This window comes from Takifugu flavidus, chromosome 1 (genome assembly GCF_003711565.1).
Source record: "Takifugu flavidus isolate HTHZ2018 chromosome 1, ASM371156v2, whole genome shotgun sequence".
In the NCBI taxonomy this organism is placed as follows: Eukaryota; Metazoa; Chordata; class Actinopteri; order Tetraodontiformes; family Tetraodontidae; genus Takifugu; species Takifugu flavidus.
Window position 1 is genome coordinate 26,107,555 of NC_079520.1, and position 18,298 is coordinate 26,125,852.

Below are 18,298 nucleotides of genomic sequence, written 5' to 3' on the forward strand. Positions count from 1 at the left end.
CTGCTGCAGAACCGGATATTACTCTGCTTACTGTACCAGTAGCTCAATAATGGCTGACTAATTTTAATTCACAGCACACACTCGGGGCCTTACAGGGATTTGTTACACCGGCTCCTGTTAAACTGAAGTCACTGGCGTGTTTTGTGTCGCCCAGATCGTCCAAATTTGACTGATCCCGCAGCATCTGCTTGCATTTGCTGCAGGAATTAAACTCAAATTAGGTAGATTGAACTAACTTAATCGCTGTCAGGTGCAAAGAGCGACTTTGATGCGTACCCTGGTGCGAAAATCCGAGGTTTATCTCGAGGTTACGCTGATAAAACGGCATTAAATTAGTTTAATGAGCATGAATACATCATGCTGGACAGTGAGTAGCTAGCATGCGTGCGGTCCAAGCAACACACGTGTGACGCTGCTGGAAGAAGAGGCGTTTGTGCATGACGCACTTTGTGCTAGACCCACTTCTACGTTTCCAAATGTTCATGTTATTTTTATGAAATTAAGTTTTGGGGCTATGAACTTTCGTTCACATTTCCGCTGTACGGGTATTTAGCGTTGACTGACAGCCGCATCAGCCAATAGGAAGCCTCGGAACGTAACACGGACCAATAGGAACGCGTGGGCAGGTTGTTATCAAGTCGTAAACGGTTAGTAACAGGACGGGCAGGTAAGTAAGATTTTCTGCTGTTATTTTCTCCAAATAGATTCAGGTTTGGCTCGGGACGGCGGGGGAAAAACCCTCCTATTGTTCAGGTTGGTTTTTCCTCCAGCGCGTTTCTGTCATTCGTGCAAAAACCGCAGCCATTGAAAAGTCAGTGTGGGATCGGGAGAAAACAAGCTAGCGAGCGTTAGCTTAGCTCGCTAGCAAAGTTGTCGGCTATTGGACGTTAGCTGTGTACATCGGTACACCTCAGTCTCGGGCGATAGCATGGCTAACATTAGCATCCCATCTTCCAAACTACTGATATTTGTATCGGCAAAAATCCACCGCGGGTTATTCTGTCCCACGGTAACCCATTAAAAAGTTGACGTGCATCCGAGCGGGCAATTTTCCGAGCTCGTCCCTGAGATCATTCAACACCCTAAACTTTTTCATCATAAATGTGCAGTGATAACGTTCATGTAGGAAATATTTGGCCAGCTAGCGCTAGCCTGCAAGTGGACGGATCTTTGGAGGGTCGAACTGACGCTTGACAACTTTATATACAGGTTTGCTTTTTCCTTAATTCAACTCATTTGTTTGTCTCTTTTCAACTTCAGGTGGTTGGTGAATTTAGCTGCAGAAACTGAAAACCATGGCAGCTTGGATTTCTGAAAGGAGCCTTACGCTGCGGCTGCTAAAGGTATTTCTAAGTAGCGTTTATTGTTGTTATTGTGGGTGATTTGGGTCGCAACCGGACGGCGACGCTCTCGTCGTTTTTAAAAAAAAAAAAACCTGGGTAAAGTTGTGCAAGGGCCCATGCGGAGGGGGGTGGAGATGTATGGGACAGATGCATCGCTGTGGAGGAATTTTGCACCAGAAGAACTAATGCATTGATTGCAGAGGAGGACCCATAGCCTGTTGTAGTTCTGACCCAAGAAGAAGGAAGGATGGATAGATGCAGCTCTCTGGGCTGTCAAAGTACTTCATCCCCTTATGGGAGCACAAACTGGATCTAATTTTTAAAATTAGCTGATTGTCCCTGTTGGGCATATTGATAATTACTCATTTGTTATGCTAGTAGATGCTTGGGGGCATAGTGGGCCCATTGCAGACAAATGGTGCGTGCACTTCTGGAATGTATTCCATCTTAAAAAAGATAAGTGGCGCCATTACATGCAGATGTGTGTTACTTCTCAGGAGTTGTAACACCTGGAAGTGTTTCTGGTGATGAAGAAGTAATTTTAAAAATCTACAAATGAATTAAAGTCAATTCATCATTTACACATACTGAGCGCGCACAAATACTGTGGAATTCCCATTCAAAAAAAATGGTCATTTAAAAAAAAAATCAAAGTTTGAATCGTTTGTTTTGCAACTACCAAAACTATTCCCTTTGGTTTGTTGTTCCAGATGAGTGGAGCTTGGATCCATCTCCCGCTGATTAATCAGCCGGATGATTTTGTTGCCTTTTGTTGTTTGTTTATCTATTTAGCTGGTTTTCCCCGTTTGTTCTGTGGTTCAGTCCGTTGGCCTGAATCGCGCCACCAGAGCGCAATGGCTCCCCCTTGTGGCCGCTGACTGCCACTACAGGAGCTCGCTGCTCCCCGTACAAGTAGCAGAAACCCACTCGGTTAAAAGTGGGGTTAAAAACACGCGCGCGCACGCGGCTACAGCAGATTCGTTTGATGCCGCTTCTGTTTTTTTTATTTTATTTTTTTAAACTGGATTATTTGTCGGTGTTTATCCAAACAGGTGGCTCCACGCGTGTGACCGGAACGCGGTATAACGCGGGTGCCGCGCTGGAGCCGCCGTGTGCTCGGCGACAGGAGCTCCAAAGCTGTCAAACTAGCGCGCACGGACCGGGCGTGTGTTGTGGAGACAATGCCCTCCCGTGGCTTCTCCTTTCGAGCTTTTATGTCGTTTCTTATCGGCCCCTTTTTTGCCCCCTAGTGGTGAGAATGAGAAGCGTCTCCCGCCTACCAGTAGCGCGCGCGCGCGCGCCGGCGCGCTCACACACACACACTCACTCACACACACACACACACACACAGCCCTTCTATGTTTGTCAGACTCAAATCCGAGGGAGAGGAGCTAGCCGCCATTTTCTAAGCGTCTCTCCCTAAAACGAGAGAAAAAGCCTCACGACAAACTGGCCTCTGGACTACCTCCCGCGCACCGGGAATCGGGTTTTGTGTCGGACTGCGGCGGATTTCCACGCGCTCGGAGCGGTTTTGGCGGAGGAAAGGACCGTTTCACGGCCTGGTCTTATATTCGCCGTAGCGGCGAGGCGAGCTAGCTGGCGAGCAAGGTGTAGATCGTTGATTCGCCCATTGCGCGAATCCGGAACGTAACCCCAGCGGCTCTGGAAAGCGGGCCATTTTGGCAGTCCGGGGGCATTTTTGTTGGCCCGGTTCATGGCAGAGTGACCGACAGAAGCCGTCCTTTTGTGTTAGCACGCCTTGGTTTTTTTCCACCGTAACTGCAGGGGATTGTTGCCGAAATTCCCTCGGATAGTGCAACCTCGTCACGTGGTAGGTTCCTCCTTTTTCTTTGTTAGCGAGCTAGCTCGACAGGCAGGGTCTACTCCCAACTGCCCAGCTTTTGACATATGTCCGCGGACGCGACGCCGCGCGCGGTTCCCCGGGCCGCCCCACGCCGGGCGGAGGGCGTCCGCCACAGTTTGCATCCGCCTGCTTGTTTTTATTTCCTTGTAATTGCGACGCCAGCCGCGCTCGCACTCTGGTGGCTTCGACGGGCTTTTTAACTAAGTTGTGATGCAGAACCAGCGGGGAGGTTTCCCCCCCCTCCCTCCGTCGGAGCCGAACCACGGCCTGTCATGTTTAAAGGGCTGGATCGAACCCTGACGCCAACATTATTGCCGCCCTGGCTCTGAAAAACATCACGCACATCGCTGCCTGCTGTTGACGTGAAACCACCAACGGCGGCTACGTAGTTCGGGTCCATATCGGCCGCTCGTCGGACCACTTTGCGTAACGATGCCGCGTTCCCCCCCTCGTCCACGGAGCTGTTGGCGATCGTTTGAGCCTTTTGGAGGAGTTTTGAAGGGATGGCTGCAGCTCGATAGCGTTTCCACTGCAGTTGCTCCGGGGGCTGCACGCTAGCTTACAGCAGGTTGTGTTTCTTACATCAGCAGCTTCTCTTCTCCACCAAACCAGCCCGTCCGGACCCAATTAAGTGCCGTGTTTAAGGAGGAAGGGACCTTTATTTGTTGTGTATTTATTCGGGTAAACGGGGGGGTTTATTTTTATTTAATTAATTAATTTTTTTTGCAGACATGCATTGGTGCCTAACGTGCATTCATGAATATTAAAAAGACGCGCCGATCAAAGCTGCTAAAGTGTTTTGCTGAACAATCGGGAGACATTTTGGCCGTCGCGTTCTGCTTGGCTCCAAATCTGATGTGCACATTTTGTCGCATCTCCAGCGAGGCAGAAATCGGCGTTTTCACCTTCTATTTTTTTTTTTTTTTCCGTCAGGTTCTAAAACTGCTGAGGTTCGATGCTCGGCGTTCGTGCTCGCGGCGCGGGGTCGGTTCCGTGCGTTTGGATCGGAACGGCCAGGTTTAGCCAGATGAATTGCATTGCATAATCTGCTTCGGAAATACCAACATGGCGTAGTGCGCGCTGACTAGAAACTGCGGTGAAATACTGAGCCCTCATTCATCTGAGCCTGCAGACGGTGCACGGACGTGCAGCTCCCTTTATCTCCCATTTGAAGGCTCCTTTCCACCAAATTTAGGCCACCCGGGCTCTAGGTGTGGAGGCTGCGCTACCAACTGTAGTCAGACCCGAATTTAATCTCCTTATTTACTCGCCGCGTGTTCGTTTCCGTCCTCAGGAGCGTTTTGCTGTGGTGATTATTTTGCGGAAAATAAGACAATTTAATGGGATCAGATGGAATTGACAGAGGGGCAAAGGCAGGATGACATCATGCACCGTGCACTAATGCTGGGGCCTAAATCCACCTACTTAGGGCCTGCATGGAACCCTGTTGTGCACGGACTTGCCAGGGCATATGTAGGGCAGTGGGGTTTGGAACATTTGCATGAGCTTTTCCTGCTTTTGTCTGATCAGAATTTCCAATGCTTGTTCTTTAAAAGCCAGCCTTGTAAGTAAACAACAATGACTGCTTGTGGGTGGCGGCATGGGTGTAGTGGGAATTTTTATTGGCCCGATGGGAGACTCGTGGAGCCGTCAAGACCGGCACGCAGCATCAAAAGGCTCACATTGTCACCAGCAACTGATCACAATCACCAGTTGGGATTTAGGTTGGAACACGTGGGCCAAGTGATCCGTGCATGTTTCCTTTTAGTGTGGGATGGTGGTAGAGAAATCTAGTTTCCCATAGCTCTGATGGACACGGTAAACAGTGTGTGTTTTATTCAATATTCTCAGGACTCGGTGTACTTAAATCCCTCTGACTGGTGTTTATATGTAAACTACAGGAAGTTCCCACTCGTGATTTGTGTTCGGTCACTTGTGAGTTTTGTGATATTTCTGCCAAAAAGAACTGAGTAGTAATTTTTATTGATGCACAAATTGAACTTGTCTTCACTATTTCTTGTTTCCCATCCGCCCCCCCCCCCCCCCCCCCCCCTTCCCTGTGTTGCTCCTAGGCTGTCCTCAGGTGGGGCAGTAAGCGGGTGGAGTGGAGCAGGCCGCGGTGCCCGTCCCTCTGCACTGCATGGCTGCGATGGCGCCCGCTCTCACCGACGCCCCAGCCGAAGCTCACCACATCCGCTTCAAACTGGCTGCCCCATCCTCAAGTCTGTCACCGGCCAGTGCAGAGAACAACAGTAACGCCAGCAACATCATTATCCACAGCAGCGGCCCTGCCAAGTGCAAGGCCTCCTCAGACGAGTGCCCTCTTGACTTCTGCGGCGGAGACCAGGATCAGCAACAGCAGCAGTCCCAGGCAGACACTGTGGCCCAGGCCTCGGCCCTGGGCAAGCTTCAGCCCCTGGTGGCTTCTTACCTGTGCTCTGATGTGACATCTGTCCCTTCCAACAATAAGGAATCGATTAAGCTGCAAGGAGTCCTCATCAAACAGTCTGTGTTGAAAAGCCACAGGATACTGCCCGGCTCCCTGCTCAACGGAGGAGGAGACTTCCTGTTGAGGAAGCGTCAGGCGATAGAACTCTCTGGCAGCCAGCTCAAAAGCCTTATGAGTGGCAGCACCAACGGCGGTGGCCAGCCCCTGGCACCTGTTAATGGTCTGGCCAAGAAGCTGGCCACCATGTCTGGCTCTGGGTGTGTGGTGGCGGTGAACGGTGACAAGCCTTCATCCGTGACCGACGCGCAGGCCCAGAACGTGCCCTTGGACACTGAGACCTTGACTACTACGTTATCAGGGTATATTCCTCTGAAAGGAACCCTAAAGCAGAAGCCTTCCTCTGAGCTTTCTCTAAATACGGATGGAAATAACCTTGAACAGCCAGTGCTTCAATCTGCTGCACTTCACCCCTTTATCCACCAAACCCCAAACCCCACAGAACAAGCTAATCCGGAGGAGGTGGACGCACGCGGGTCCCTCCGCCAGCACCAGGGCTCGGATGGAGAGAGACCAGGTAGCAGCCAACAGGGCTCCCCATCCTGTACCCCTACACCGCAGCCTCCTTTACCCTGTAGCTCCTCTTCGGACAGCCTGGATGCCCACGTAAAGGAGCGCACCCTTCTCAACAGCAGCCGCCAAGCCGAGATCGAAAGCCGCCTACGCCGCCTGCGCAAGCGTCTCCAGGTCGTGCAGGCCAAGCAGGTGGAGCGGCACCTTCATCAGCAGCTGGGTGGATTTTTGGACTCGGCCCTCAGTCGGCTCGCGGCGGGCAACCGCAAATCGGAGATGTCGACCCCGACGGCGGCGTGGAGGACCGGGCGCCACTCCTCTACAAACAGCAGAGACGGCCTGCGTCGCTTCCTGAAAAGCGGCACCATGCCCTTGGAGCTGGAGAGGCTGTATCTGAGCGGGTCGGCCAACCTCCACTCGGCAGAAAGGGCCTTTGACTCGGATGTAACAGAAAGCAGCTCCGGAGGGGACTCCGACCTGGAGGAGGAGGAGCTGGCCCGGGCGGACATTGAACAGCGACACGTTAAAATGTAAGTAGACGTGTCCGCCGAGGTTGGTGTCCACAGAGGCTGCGACCGTGAGAAGTCCTGTTGGAAAGAGCCACACGTTGCCCAGAGCTCTTGAACTCTGTATTTTCTGTCTTCTGTAATTGGCGTCCAGGCCCCACAGGTGCTAATGACAATCATTACTGCCTGGGCGCCTCAGTAGTGGTGGGGTCATACTCCAGGGAGGGGTAGCAGATACCAGTGGATCAGAGAGCGCGCGCAGTCACGCGGGCGGTGTCGTCCACTACACGGCGCCGAGGCTGCGAGGAGAGTTCTCCCGTCTCGGAGCTTCTCGGAACGCTGTGTTTATCCGTAGAGGGAATGGGCGACCCCCCCCACAGAGCCAGGCTACCTGTAGGGCTGCAGGGGCGACGGGCTTCATGTTTCCAGACCTTCCAGAAGGCCGTTGCATCATAGATGTTGAGGGAGTAAATGGGGCGGTGGGGTCAGCAGGTTAATGTCTTACCGAACTGTCTAGCTTTGGTAGATCATTAACTGTCCCGCTAAGAATGCAGCTTTTTATTGTCCTGCAGTGTTGACTTTAGACCTTTGACCTAAATTCATATAAAACACGACATGATTCGGGGGCGTGTGTGTGGGGCCGAGTGTGTTTGGAGACATGATTCGAGAGGAAACCTTTTTGCAATGAATTAGTAATTTAGTTTGTAGTTAGATAGCTGCCATTTTTTTGGTTGAGTCTCTGGATATGTAACATCCGACAGGTCTGTTATGTCACATAGTTCCCAGAATTCTGACCCCTATCAGGAGTTTTGGTTTCTCTCTGAAGGCTTTTGAGTAATAATCTGAATAATTAACGCAAAGACTGAAATAAAAAGCCAAATTATTTCCATCACTCTTGGTTTCGGGTACAAATTGAGTTATTGTGATGATGAAAGTAAACATAATTTAACTTTTAACTTAACTGGCTATCTCAAGGCCTGACGGCTGAATCCTACAGAAGCATGTACACGTGCACACACCTTAAAATGGATTTAGCTTCCTTATCTCCCTCTCCTTCCGCTTGTGTTCATGTAAAACACTGCATTAACCAACATAGATTAGAATCTGCCATTGACATTAAAGCCCGAAATAAATGTAGTTGATTTGTGTTTTTAAAATAACCTCGAGCCCGTGCGTGCGTGCGTGCGTGCGTGCGTGTGTGTGTTATAAGGGTCACTGGTGTTACAGAGGTGTTGAAGATGAGCTCAGCCGTGTGAGAGTGTGTTGCCGTGTTTCCTGAGGTAACTTCTGTGGTCGGGTGGTTGAACGCCGGTGACTAACCTCCTGAGATGATGTCATGTTGTTGTTGGGCCCAACCTTTTTAGAATCCTCCTTTTAAACACTTTCCATTCTCTAATTGTGCGCATGTTCTGGGCGCAGATAAAAGCGCCGCCCGTCCCTGCTTGGTTCGAATTTATATGATCACATTTTTGGAGGCGAATAATCACATTTTGGGCGATCGCCGCTCAGATAAAACGGCTGCATTTCTCGTCTCCGCCGTCATCGCTTTATCTCAGGACGGTGGCACAAAGCCAGAAAATATTTCCCAAGAGCTCTAGAAAATCATGTTTTTAAATTAAAAGGCGATTCTTACTTCACGTGTCCATGTTATCGTGTCATCAGCTTATCAAGTAGAGGTTCTGCATGGGTTTGGCTGTGGTATTGTAAATATCTGTGCAAGCAGCAAGTTCCACTGCACAGGTGCGCTGTAACACTATTGTGCTGTCCATACCTGTCAGCAGGAGAGCGCCACCCACAGGAAAGGGCCCGGTATTGCAGCAGAATCACTGAATACCCAGATGACATAAACCTGCGTGTTGTCCTGCTGCTAATCAAGTGCAGGGAATGAGTTAAAACATGGTTCTTATAAAGGTGTATAATGGAGTGGGTGGGGGGGGCTTCTAATGGTGACCCGGTCCTGAGCTGAGGTGATAACCAGCACATGAGTGAATGGGTCCTGATGCAGCTGAAGCAGCCATCTGTGAGCTCTCAGGCATCACCACGGGCGCCCGTTACAGGTCCTTCAATGTTTGCAAAGTGGCAGCACATGGAAGTCTAACGGGGTCGGGGTCGGCGCGCCGGAGCTGCCATGGAAACCAAGAGCCGTCCACCTCAAACGCAGTCGCCTCTCACGTGTTCTGTCAGCGCCAGTCCGGCTTGATCCCATCCCTGACCCCCCCTGTAGCTCTGTAATGACCCAGACTGGGGAAATAACATTTCCTCTCCTAACAGATGTGTTGCAGCCTCGTACCGTTGCTTTAGCAGCTGACTTTTCTACCCTGTGGAAAATTAAATATTTTAAATGGGTGCAGCTCTCGGGTTGTTGTCTGAAACTAATCCCCTCCTTCCAAATGAGGCTGTTTCTCAGGAGCCGGGGGGGTCGGAAGCCTTAGACTGGTTGTGCGTTAGCCGCTGTCTGACTGTGAAGTCCATAAAGGCCTCGGCCCGGAGTATGCGCTGGCTTTTTTTTAGCGTGACTCTGACAGTTGATTACATTAGAATAAGACATCCACAGGAAGTCTGCTCTTTGGATGTGAGGCGGTCCGCGCGGATTTCTTCTGTCGAGAAGCGAGTGGGCCCCGTTTTCTTGTTTCTGAAGCAACAAAAATGCCCGTCAGGAAACCTTCCGCTTACATAACGGCCAGTAGAAAGAACAATGAAAGCGTTTCTTTGGTTATCTGACCGGCCGCAGCCACGCCGGCGTGTCATGGCGAAGGAATCGGCGGCTGCTCAGAGAGCACGTTTGTCTGAAAAATGTGGTCGGCGTGCGATCGAGGGTAACCGGCTCGGCTGAGACGGCGGCGTCGCTCCGCAGGCTGAGCGGCTGAGCCGTCTTTTCACCTCCTTCCACTTCCTGTTTGAGCCGTGTACAGTAAGATTCTGTCACATTTGACGCATCTGGATGCGTTTAGCTGAAGATCTAAACACGAGCCCACAGTCATTACGTAACCCCCCTTCTTTATGTAATGCCTGCTGCAGCACTCTGGCTGAATTTGCCCTCTCCGGGCTTTCTGCCCCACGCCCTCGTCGCCCCGACTCGTTACACCGACACACCGCTTGTCTTTTGAAGCCTGGAAAAGAAATGAATTGAATTTGATGAATATTTAGTTGTTTTTCTCTTTGACTCTCGGATGAAAGGGAACCCAAGCTGCTTTAGGGTTAGTAGATTCATTACATTGATTGTATTATTATTATTATTATTTCTCTTTAATCACAGGGCAGCTTCGCCAGGATTTAAGGGATTTATGGTCGAGCTGTCTCACCTTTTGCACTTAAACATGCAGAATTGGATCGGATCGATCACTTTAGCAGGTTTCCAGCTGCAGAAGCAACATTTGGGCCCGTGAAGCGCGCGGGCAGGGGCGGTTTGGACCGGACACGCGTGTGCAACGCAGCACTAACCCCCTAACCCTAACCCTAACCTTTAGGTAAAAGCCCGTATGGAGTTGTTCTGGTAAACATTAAACACACAGACAGCTGCAGCTCTCAGTGGCGGTTAAACTGGCGATCTGATCTGGGGTACCGGCAGGGGCGGGGCTTGTCTGAGAGCGCCATTGGCGGGTTTTTTGTTTTTTTTTACACGTCCTCAGTCCAGACTACAAAATTTGTGGCAGCTGGTTGACTCGCCTAAGCAGTTGTTTTAAATTAGCACGTGCACTGTAGCGATGATGACGATGGATTAACCCCTGCTGACGTTTCAGATCTCTAAAACCAGCCAGCGATCAGACCTAATGACATCAGGTTGTTTTTGCAGTTTAATTTCCACACGTGCACGCCCCGACCCCGTCCAGTTGTTGCTCATTTGGGGGCCGATAGCTGGTGTAAGGCGCCGTGTCATAAAGAGACGCGAACAAGGTCGTCTGGCTGGTTACAGCAAAATAAACTGATAAACAGAGTCGGGTTTAATCTGTCTGAGAAGCGAGTGCAGCCTCGTCACCGTCAACTCGGTGTTTTAGACACGCCGAGCGTCTAGAACTGACCGAAATCCTTCTCCTATAGAGACACGAGTCTCCTGCCCACCGAGTCGCTGTGCTTTTGTCCGACATTTGCGTCTTGGGGGCACTTCCCTGGGGGCTGTACGGCTCCATGCAACACGTGTGCTGCATCCAGAGAGGCACCACAGTGGGGAAACCTGCTGACGGCCAGAAAACAGCAGCTCCTATTGCCATTGATGCTCTGTGTGTGGGGGGGGGGGTCTGCCCCCGGTAAAGGTGGGCAGAGCTCCTTGCTGTTGGTGGGAGGGGGGCTATCTCAACGTTAAGTGGACCCCTCACCCTCAATTTAATATCACCTGATTTTTGTGACATTAACATGGAGAATTTTGCTCCTTTCTGCCACCATTTCTGTGGTTTCACTCTTCATTTGTCACATTATCAATAAGCAGGCGATTATTTATTATTGTTTAGGTTTAATTCTCCACGCCACAGTCTCGGTTCACGTGCGCTTGTGCATGTCACTGCTGTGGCAGACGGCTTTAGGGCTGCTGTGTGTGAAATGACTTCAGTCTATGGATCACTGCCCCTATTGATAAACCTGCTCCCTCAATAAAGCCCTTGTAAATGTTGAAGGGTGTAAGCCAACGTCCTGTTCAGGTCTGACCTGCCCGGGGTGGATCGCCCTCCTCTCATCAGATCTCATTGATCTGATCTAGCGGCCACAGGTGTGTTCGGGGCCGTCTGTGTGAACAATAGGTGTTTGTTTACCTGCGAGGAGCAGGCCGGCGCCTGTGGGGAGCGTTGTGGGCAGGTGAGGGTGCAGCTGCGTCTGCACCGGAGCCACGGGAGCGCTTCTGCGCCACAAAACGGATTTCAGTGGATTATTAGTTTGGTTATTTCAGCGCCATCCACCCCCTCCAGCATTGCTGTGGCCCCTACACTGGCTCTAAAGGCCGTCTGTTCCTCCCCAGGCTGCGGGTTTCCAGGCCCTTGTTGTCCCCCTTTTCTTCCCTGTCTCTCTCCTCCTTCCTCTTCTTTTCTTTGTCGTGCTCTCAACTGTAGCTTTCACAACTTCCTTCATCCTGCTGGGGCTCTCAGGAATGAAAAGAGAGAGGACGTGGACAAGAACAAACACAGGGAGTGTAAGATCTATCCTGGGCTGCCACCTGACTCCTTTTCTTCATTGTTGGTCTCTGCAGCCCTTCATTGTGTTGAAACGGCGCCCCCTCTGGCCGCTGCCGCGCACTGCCAGAGCAGACATTTTCCTCCTCTGAAATGTCCATTCTGTATGTCATACTGGGGAAAATGGAGTACTCTGCTGTCTGTCCACAGAGTTTAGTGGCCTGAGTGTTGGAACTCCCCTTCAAGAGTCTCTCACATTTGTTAGACATGCTTGAACATTTTTGGGTGGGGTGTTTTCACGGTGACTGCCGTTGCCTTTGCTGGGAGCTTTTTACCATTTTAATTTACTGACCTCTACAGTTGGAGAGGGAAAGTGCTTCAAGGTTCAGTTGGATATCGCTGAAACACAACATTGAATTGCACCATTCCTGTTGTGAGGAAACTTTTATTGGTGTTTTGACATTTTAAGTGAGAGAATTAATGTATTCATCTAGATTGCATGTAGAACACATGCTAGGTTTTACATTAGCCCTGTAGTTGATGCTGTAGGAAATTGACAGTTTCATTTTGATATTTGCGACATATTTTCCACGGCATTTCCTGTGATTGCTCATTGAAGCAGTTAAGAGAACCAGTTTTATCATCAGGAGCTGGAGCAGCAGCAGTAGAAGCTGCTCCGTCCAGAACCTCTGACCGACGATGACAGAAATATTCAAGACTTCCTTCTTTCCACGGCGACGCGCTCGCAGCATCAAGCTTTCTGACAGGCTTCGCCTTTCCTGTCGCACAGATGGAAGCGAGCAGAGAGCCGTTACACAGTGGAGCGAGCCGCCATCATCAGCCACTGGAACTGGCTCCAGGCCCACATCTCGGACCTGGAGTACCGAATTCGCCAGCAGACGGACATTTACCGGCAGATCCGCGCCAGCAAGGTCAGTCGCCGATCGGTACCGGTATTTGCTTTGCTGCGAGTTTCCTTGGAGACTAACGGTGACGTCTTGGATCTGCAGGGGTCAGTCGAGCTGGGAGGAGTTCCCCCCAGTTCCTTGTCCGCAGGTGGGACAGAAGTCAAGTCAGAGCACGTTAGCACTCAGGTGAGTGTTTTGGGATTGGACGACCAGTCTTGGCTAAAACGCTAAAATAAAAGAGCGGGTTTTGAAGTTTAAGCATGTTTATTTTCAGCAAAAATGGGTCGTTCCTTCATTGAGTTTTGACTAGAAACATCAAACCAGTTGAACCAGTACAGCCGCAGGAGTGGCTGGGTTTCAACTGTTCTCTGAGTCACGCACTGGTAGTTTCCCCCCGGCTTTTGCTAAGTTTTGTCTCCATCTCACGGCTGGTCTAAAGACTCCTCTGGGAGCAGTTACGATCAAGCATAAAGTGTTGATTTTGAAACTGGTTCACAAAATGCTCCCAAATTCAACATATCCGATATGTTTGCTCATCCTGTGGACACTCACCTGTTGACCTTGGCCTCAGGTTGACCTTGCGTTTGTCCCCTCCCCTTTAAACGTCACCTAAGCTGGCTGCTGCCATCTTATCTGTCTGTGCAGGACGTTGATTCGGAACAGGCGGAGCACACAGGCCCCGCCCACCTCGCCAACACGGACGTCGGCCTTCTGAAGGGTCAAAATGTGCAGCCGGTGAACGGCGTCATCAGCAGGTACTGATCACGGCGGCCTCCTCAGATCACTTCCCGAGACACCGAAGGAACTTTTGAATTGATTTGACGAGATTAGCGAGCGTCGCTTTAAGCCTCTTTTTGGTTTTCAAAAGTGTTTTACATCCTGCTGCTGGTGTTTAAGTCCCTTCTTGTGCGGTAGGATGGCGGAGAGTGCAGACACGAAGCACCAGCAGCCGCTGGCTCACGACAGCACGTGCGTGGCTGCGCGCACACGGCCACTCCTCAGCTGTCGGCGACGGCGGCTCATCCAGCCCAACACTGTGACCAACCTGAACGGGAAGGTGGGCGCCGTTGCAGATGACTCGAACCCCGTTTTTAATTTTGCGCTTGCAGCGGAACTGGTTAAAACTTGGAATTGGCTCTCGGGCTCATTTTGGGGAGCAGCTTTGGAACCGACACGTCTGCTTTGTGGTCCACAGGCCCAGAGAGGTGGGGTTCAGTGCGCCTGCAGGGTGAACTCCAGCTGTGTGATGTGCAGTGGCCGGCCCACACCCAGAGAAGACCCTCAGTACGAGCTGCCCACCCTGGAGCGCCTGTCAAAGCTGGATCTTGGCGTCCACCCCATCCTCTCCTTCCCTGACGGTCAGTGCTGCACAAGTCTGTTTATGCAGCTATTTCCTGTTTTACATTCAGAGGGGAAGACAAACAAGGCGGGGCCACAGACGGCCTCCTTACAGGAAGTTGATGAGGCACTTTATTAACAGTTATGCTCTTTCTGTGCTGGCCGCCTTGTTTATGCTCAATCTCACAAATCAAACCAAAAGAAGCTAGTTAGAAAATCTGTGACGTGGTGAGACGACGACCTCGATCTATGGACGCGTCAGAACTGACCTTGTCGTGCTAAAGTCGAGCCTTCTGGTTGTGCAGATGTGTGCGTAGGCCTCCGCCTGCAGCAGGTGATGAAGAGTCAGTGGCAGAGCAAGTCGCTGGAGCGAAGTAAACCGCTGAAGAAGCTTTCACTCAAAAACAAACTGTCTTCATCCAAAGAGAAGCACAAGTTCGCCAACTCGCTCATGGCAGTCAGTGAGTACACACACATGAAAACGCTCCCAACAACCAGCAAGCTGGGAGCACCAAACTAAAACGGATTCAAATGTGAAGAAAGCTTCAGCCCATCCTCCAGGTCAGGTGTTTTTAAACATATGAGCATCTGCGTCACCAAGATTGGTTGTTCTCTGCAGGGCTTGGTCACTATAAGAACCGTGCAGAGAAGCAGAGGATGATGGACGGTGGCGTGAGCAGCAGCACTTCTGTTCTGCACACACCTCGCTCGGAGGGTCAGAGTTTGTGTAAGGCCGAGCGCCTACAGGCGCTGAACACGCCGTTAGGCCCCTACGACAGGAGCTACAGCCGCAAGAGGTTAAGAGAGCACTCGCTGGAGAGGACGGACTGTGAGTTCCTGAGACGCGGGACCGTAACGCAGAAATCTGTCGCATATCAAAGTCTGACCGTCCTCTCATGTTCTGCAGCCTCTCCCAAAATCTTCCTGGACTCCAGCACCCCCTGCCCGACACTGACCAACATGCACTCTGCACTTCACAGTCCCCTCCCTCGCCAACTCTCCACGTCTTCAGAGAACGCCATGCCTCTGGGTGCTGGCAGCCAGGGCATCTCAAGCACACCCGTACGGAAGCCATTTTTTAAACCCGCAGGGTTACGAGCCGATGCCCCGAGTCATTGAATCAGTCTGTAAATCCAGGTCGATGTTTCGTATAAACTCCTCTTTGTCCCCCGACAGCAGCCTATCAAGAGGCGGCGAGGTGAGAGCTCCTTCGATATAAACAATATTGTCATCCCCATGTCTGTGGCCGCCACCACCCGGGTGGAGAAGCTGCAGTACAAAGAGATTCTCACACCCAGGTAACAGCAGACGGGTCGACTCCTTGTGCTCTTGCCCTTCCCAGTCCCTTTACTGGTTTCCTGAAGTCACCTCTCATGTGTGTTTTCTCAGTTGGCGAGCCGTGGACGTCTTCTCCCAGTCAATAACAGAGGAGGAAGATGAGCGGGAGGTGAGCGTTCTCTGGGAAACAGCGACACCTGCTGGCCAAACTGCCCAGAATTCCTCTGCTCAGGCAGCCATGTTTTCATGTCGTCATTAACAGTTGAATTAGTTTAGCGAATTAACTGAAATGAGATTTGCGTAAAGTTTAACAAAAAAAATGTGAGATTTTATGTTACGTAAAGTTAGAAGCATTAATAAATAATTAAATGTAAATATACTCTGCACCACTTAACACAGCCCCACACACCTGTCTTCTTTTGTTCATCAATCTGTTGATTAGCATATTGATTGAATTATTTAGCCATGAAAATTGTTAAACCCTTAGAACCAATCAAATTAAATTTTCCAGTAAAGAAACGCCTTTGATGTTGCTCTGACGTCATCCTTTTCTGACTGATGTCTGTCATCATCAGGTGGAGGATCTGTCGGACGCCGCCTTCACGCAGCTCCATCAGCCGTACGAGGACCAGGAGCGTTCCCGCTGGACCTGGATGGCTCTGGCACCCGCTAAGAGGAGAGGCAGCAGGTGAGTCCCACACACGTGCACACACACACACACACGTACGCTTAGCATGCAGCTCCTGGTATTAACGTGTCCACACCCACTCAGGTCGTACAAGTCTGTGGACGGTCGAACAACCCCGCTGCTGTGCGGGACCAACCCTCCCACTCCTCAGCCCGCCTCGCCAGACCCGGGTCACTGCCCCATACTGCACGACTACAGCTACGTGCCATCGCCCATGAGTCCCGCCAGCCCAGACACCACCTCCAACCCCCACACGCCGTGCTCCAGGGACTCCCATCGACTGCTGTCCAGCGAGGACACGAGGTGCTCGACGCCGGACTTCACCTTTGAAGAGCGGGTACGCTGGCTTCATCGGGGCCGACCTTGTTTGTGCGGTCGTGCACAAAACACGTGGAAACATTGGGCTTCATTTGTGGAACGTGGAGCCCAGTTTGACTTTTCTCTGTTTGCAGACGGTAGCGCCGTGGGAGCGCCGCGGCTTCCCCCTGGCAGAGGACCCGGAGCCTGAGCCCGAGGTGGAGCACCACGTCAGGCCCAGAATGAGAAGCATCTCAGGCTGCCGAGCGGCGGTGTACGGCCGCCTTGACTCTGACGACGCGGAGCCGCAGTGCGACGAAGACATCGGTCCCAAAAACAAGGGCCCCGCTCACCGATGAACGGCTGACAGACTGAGGTCCCTCCCAACTCCCAACGTCACCGTCTGGCATTAACAAGCAGAACCTCGAAGCAGATTAAGATATGAAAATGGGTTCCTGTTGTTTGATATTCAAACATCAGTCTGATATTTTTCACAGTTTTTAGTGAACATTACAGAGATAGAAGCCTTTTCCCCACATTTGTTTTTTTTGTCACAGCAAAAAAGGATAAATTTAAAAAAAAAAGGAAAAAAAAAGTGTAAAACAACACCGTACAAAAATGTTTTCTGTAGTAGGCTAAACAATGTACATGGGAGCTTAGTGGTGTTTCATATGTCGCGTGTACACTCGTAGCGCACTATGTAGCGGACTGCTCAACATACGGCCAAAGGGTGTTTTCTTTTTCTTTTTTTTTTTTTTCCTTTTTGATTTAGTTTGCTTGTAATTCCCATGTACATTTTTAGTGGCGTTACAAATAACAAAACAATTTAAAAATAATAAAAAAAAGCCCCCGGCACCCCACCGATCCTCATAAGCAGGTACATTTCAGATGTGGCCCCTCCTCAATCACCTGAGCACTTCTTTTTTTTGTTTGTTTTTCATTCCTGGTGTCTTCGTCTTTTCCAGTGTGACACTTTTTTTTTGGTCTATAAGTGAGTCATTCCTTTACCGTCAGTCTTGAAGAGGCTCAGTCTCGACCCGTGGTTCTGTTTGGTTCTGTTCTGTTGGAAGCGTCCAACAGAACTTGCCGCAGCAGGAGAGCGTCTGGCGTCGACAGCAGGTTTCCTTTCATCGAGAACCCAACAGGTGACAGGCACCATCGCACAATCTGCCCTTTTAATTTCACTGCTATGTTGCCGCCACTTAACAAGAAATGTGGTCAAGTCAAACTCTAACCCAGCCGGTTCCCCGGTCAGGCCCCCCCCTCGGCTCCTGCCCTCAGATGTAGCAGCTCTGTCAGTTCGAGCTCAGGTTTATTTACGTAAGGGACGTTTTTCTGCTGTTTAACTCTGATCACCTCTACACTATTCTCCCCCTCTCCCCACCACCATCATAACTGCACCATCTGCCCCCAAATAAACTAATCGCTATGCAAAAAAATAAAGTCTATGGTTTCATTTTACACCTTTTTATGCCACAGCTGTTCAGTTTGTTTCTTTTGTAGTTAAGCGAGATGTCGATGTACCTGTTTGATTGTTGCAGCAGTTAATCTAATCAAAAAACAGAATTGTTTTTCCTTTTTGTAAATAGTACCATTAAAACATTTATGTTTAATCAGTGTTTTTTGTTCTGGATTCTTCATTCGGTGTCTGAATTCAGAGGGAGAAGAAATAAATTATTGCGGACTTAATGATTCGTCTCATGGAATAAAATGCATTTAATAGAAAGTCAAGTTCTGCGGGTAATTAGTTTAGTTTGGGAGTTTTGCAACAACAGCGTGGAAATGTTTTTCATAATGTGGGCGGAGTCAAGTCGTTGAAGGTGACGGTTACTTCCGTAAACAAGTGACTTCGGCCTCGCGGCGGTGTTTCCGCGCCGCCGCAGTAACATCTTTTTTTTTTTAAGAATTTGTTTTCCGAAGGCTTCCTCGCTGCAGTGACGTCATATAACTTGTCATTTCGA

General features: G+C 50.4%; 1 protein-coding gene across 3 annotated transcripts; it reads left to right on the forward strand.

The window, feature by feature from the left end:
- The first annotated feature begins 733 nt into the window (after positions 1-733).
- LOC130524857 (KAT8 regulatory NSL complex subunit 1-like) lies at positions 734-17,955 on the forward strand. Of its 3 annotated transcripts, XM_057031343.1 has the most exons (16): positions 734-753; positions 1,261-1,343; positions 5,280-6,756; positions 12,619-12,760; positions 12,839-12,922; positions 13,382-13,491; positions 13,652-13,793; positions 13,932-14,094; positions 14,380-14,535; positions 14,694-14,903; positions 14,982-15,136; positions 15,251-15,372; positions 15,464-15,521; positions 15,928-16,040; positions 16,125-16,377; positions 16,493-17,955. In XM_057031343.1, the coding sequence occupies exons 3-16, from the start codon at positions 5,348-5,350 to the stop codon at positions 16,694-16,696; spliced, it is 3,321 nt and encodes a 1,106-aa protein (XP_056887323.1). In that variant the 5' UTR covers positions 734-753; positions 1,261-1,343; positions 5,280-5,347; the 3' UTR covers positions 16,697-17,955. The 3 variants fall into 3 exon arrangements, with proteins under 3 accessions (XP_056887323.1, XP_056887330.1, XP_056887312.1); XM_057031350.1 differs by lacking the exons at positions 734-753; positions 1,261-1,343 and adding an exon at positions 2,690-3,174 and having other exon boundaries at positions 15,254-15,372; XM_057031332.1 differs by lacking the exons at positions 734-753; positions 1,261-1,343 and adding an exon at positions 2,691-3,174.
- The last annotated feature ends 343 nt before the right edge of the window (positions 17,956-18,298 follow it).

Coding starts and splice junctions, on each gene's coding strand:
- LOC130524857 (XM_057031343.1), top strand. CDS start 5,348: ATGGCTGCGATGGCGCCCGCTCTCACCGACGCCCCAGCCGAAGCTCAC. Junction 12,761..12,838: donor GGCAGATCCGCGCCAGCAAG/GTCAGTCGCCGA, acceptor TTGGATCTGCAG/GGGTCAGTCGAGCTGGGAGG. Junction 13,794..13,931: donor TGACCAACCTGAACGGGAAG/GTGGGCGCCGTT, acceptor TGTGGTCCACAG/GCCCAGAGAGGTGGGGTTCA.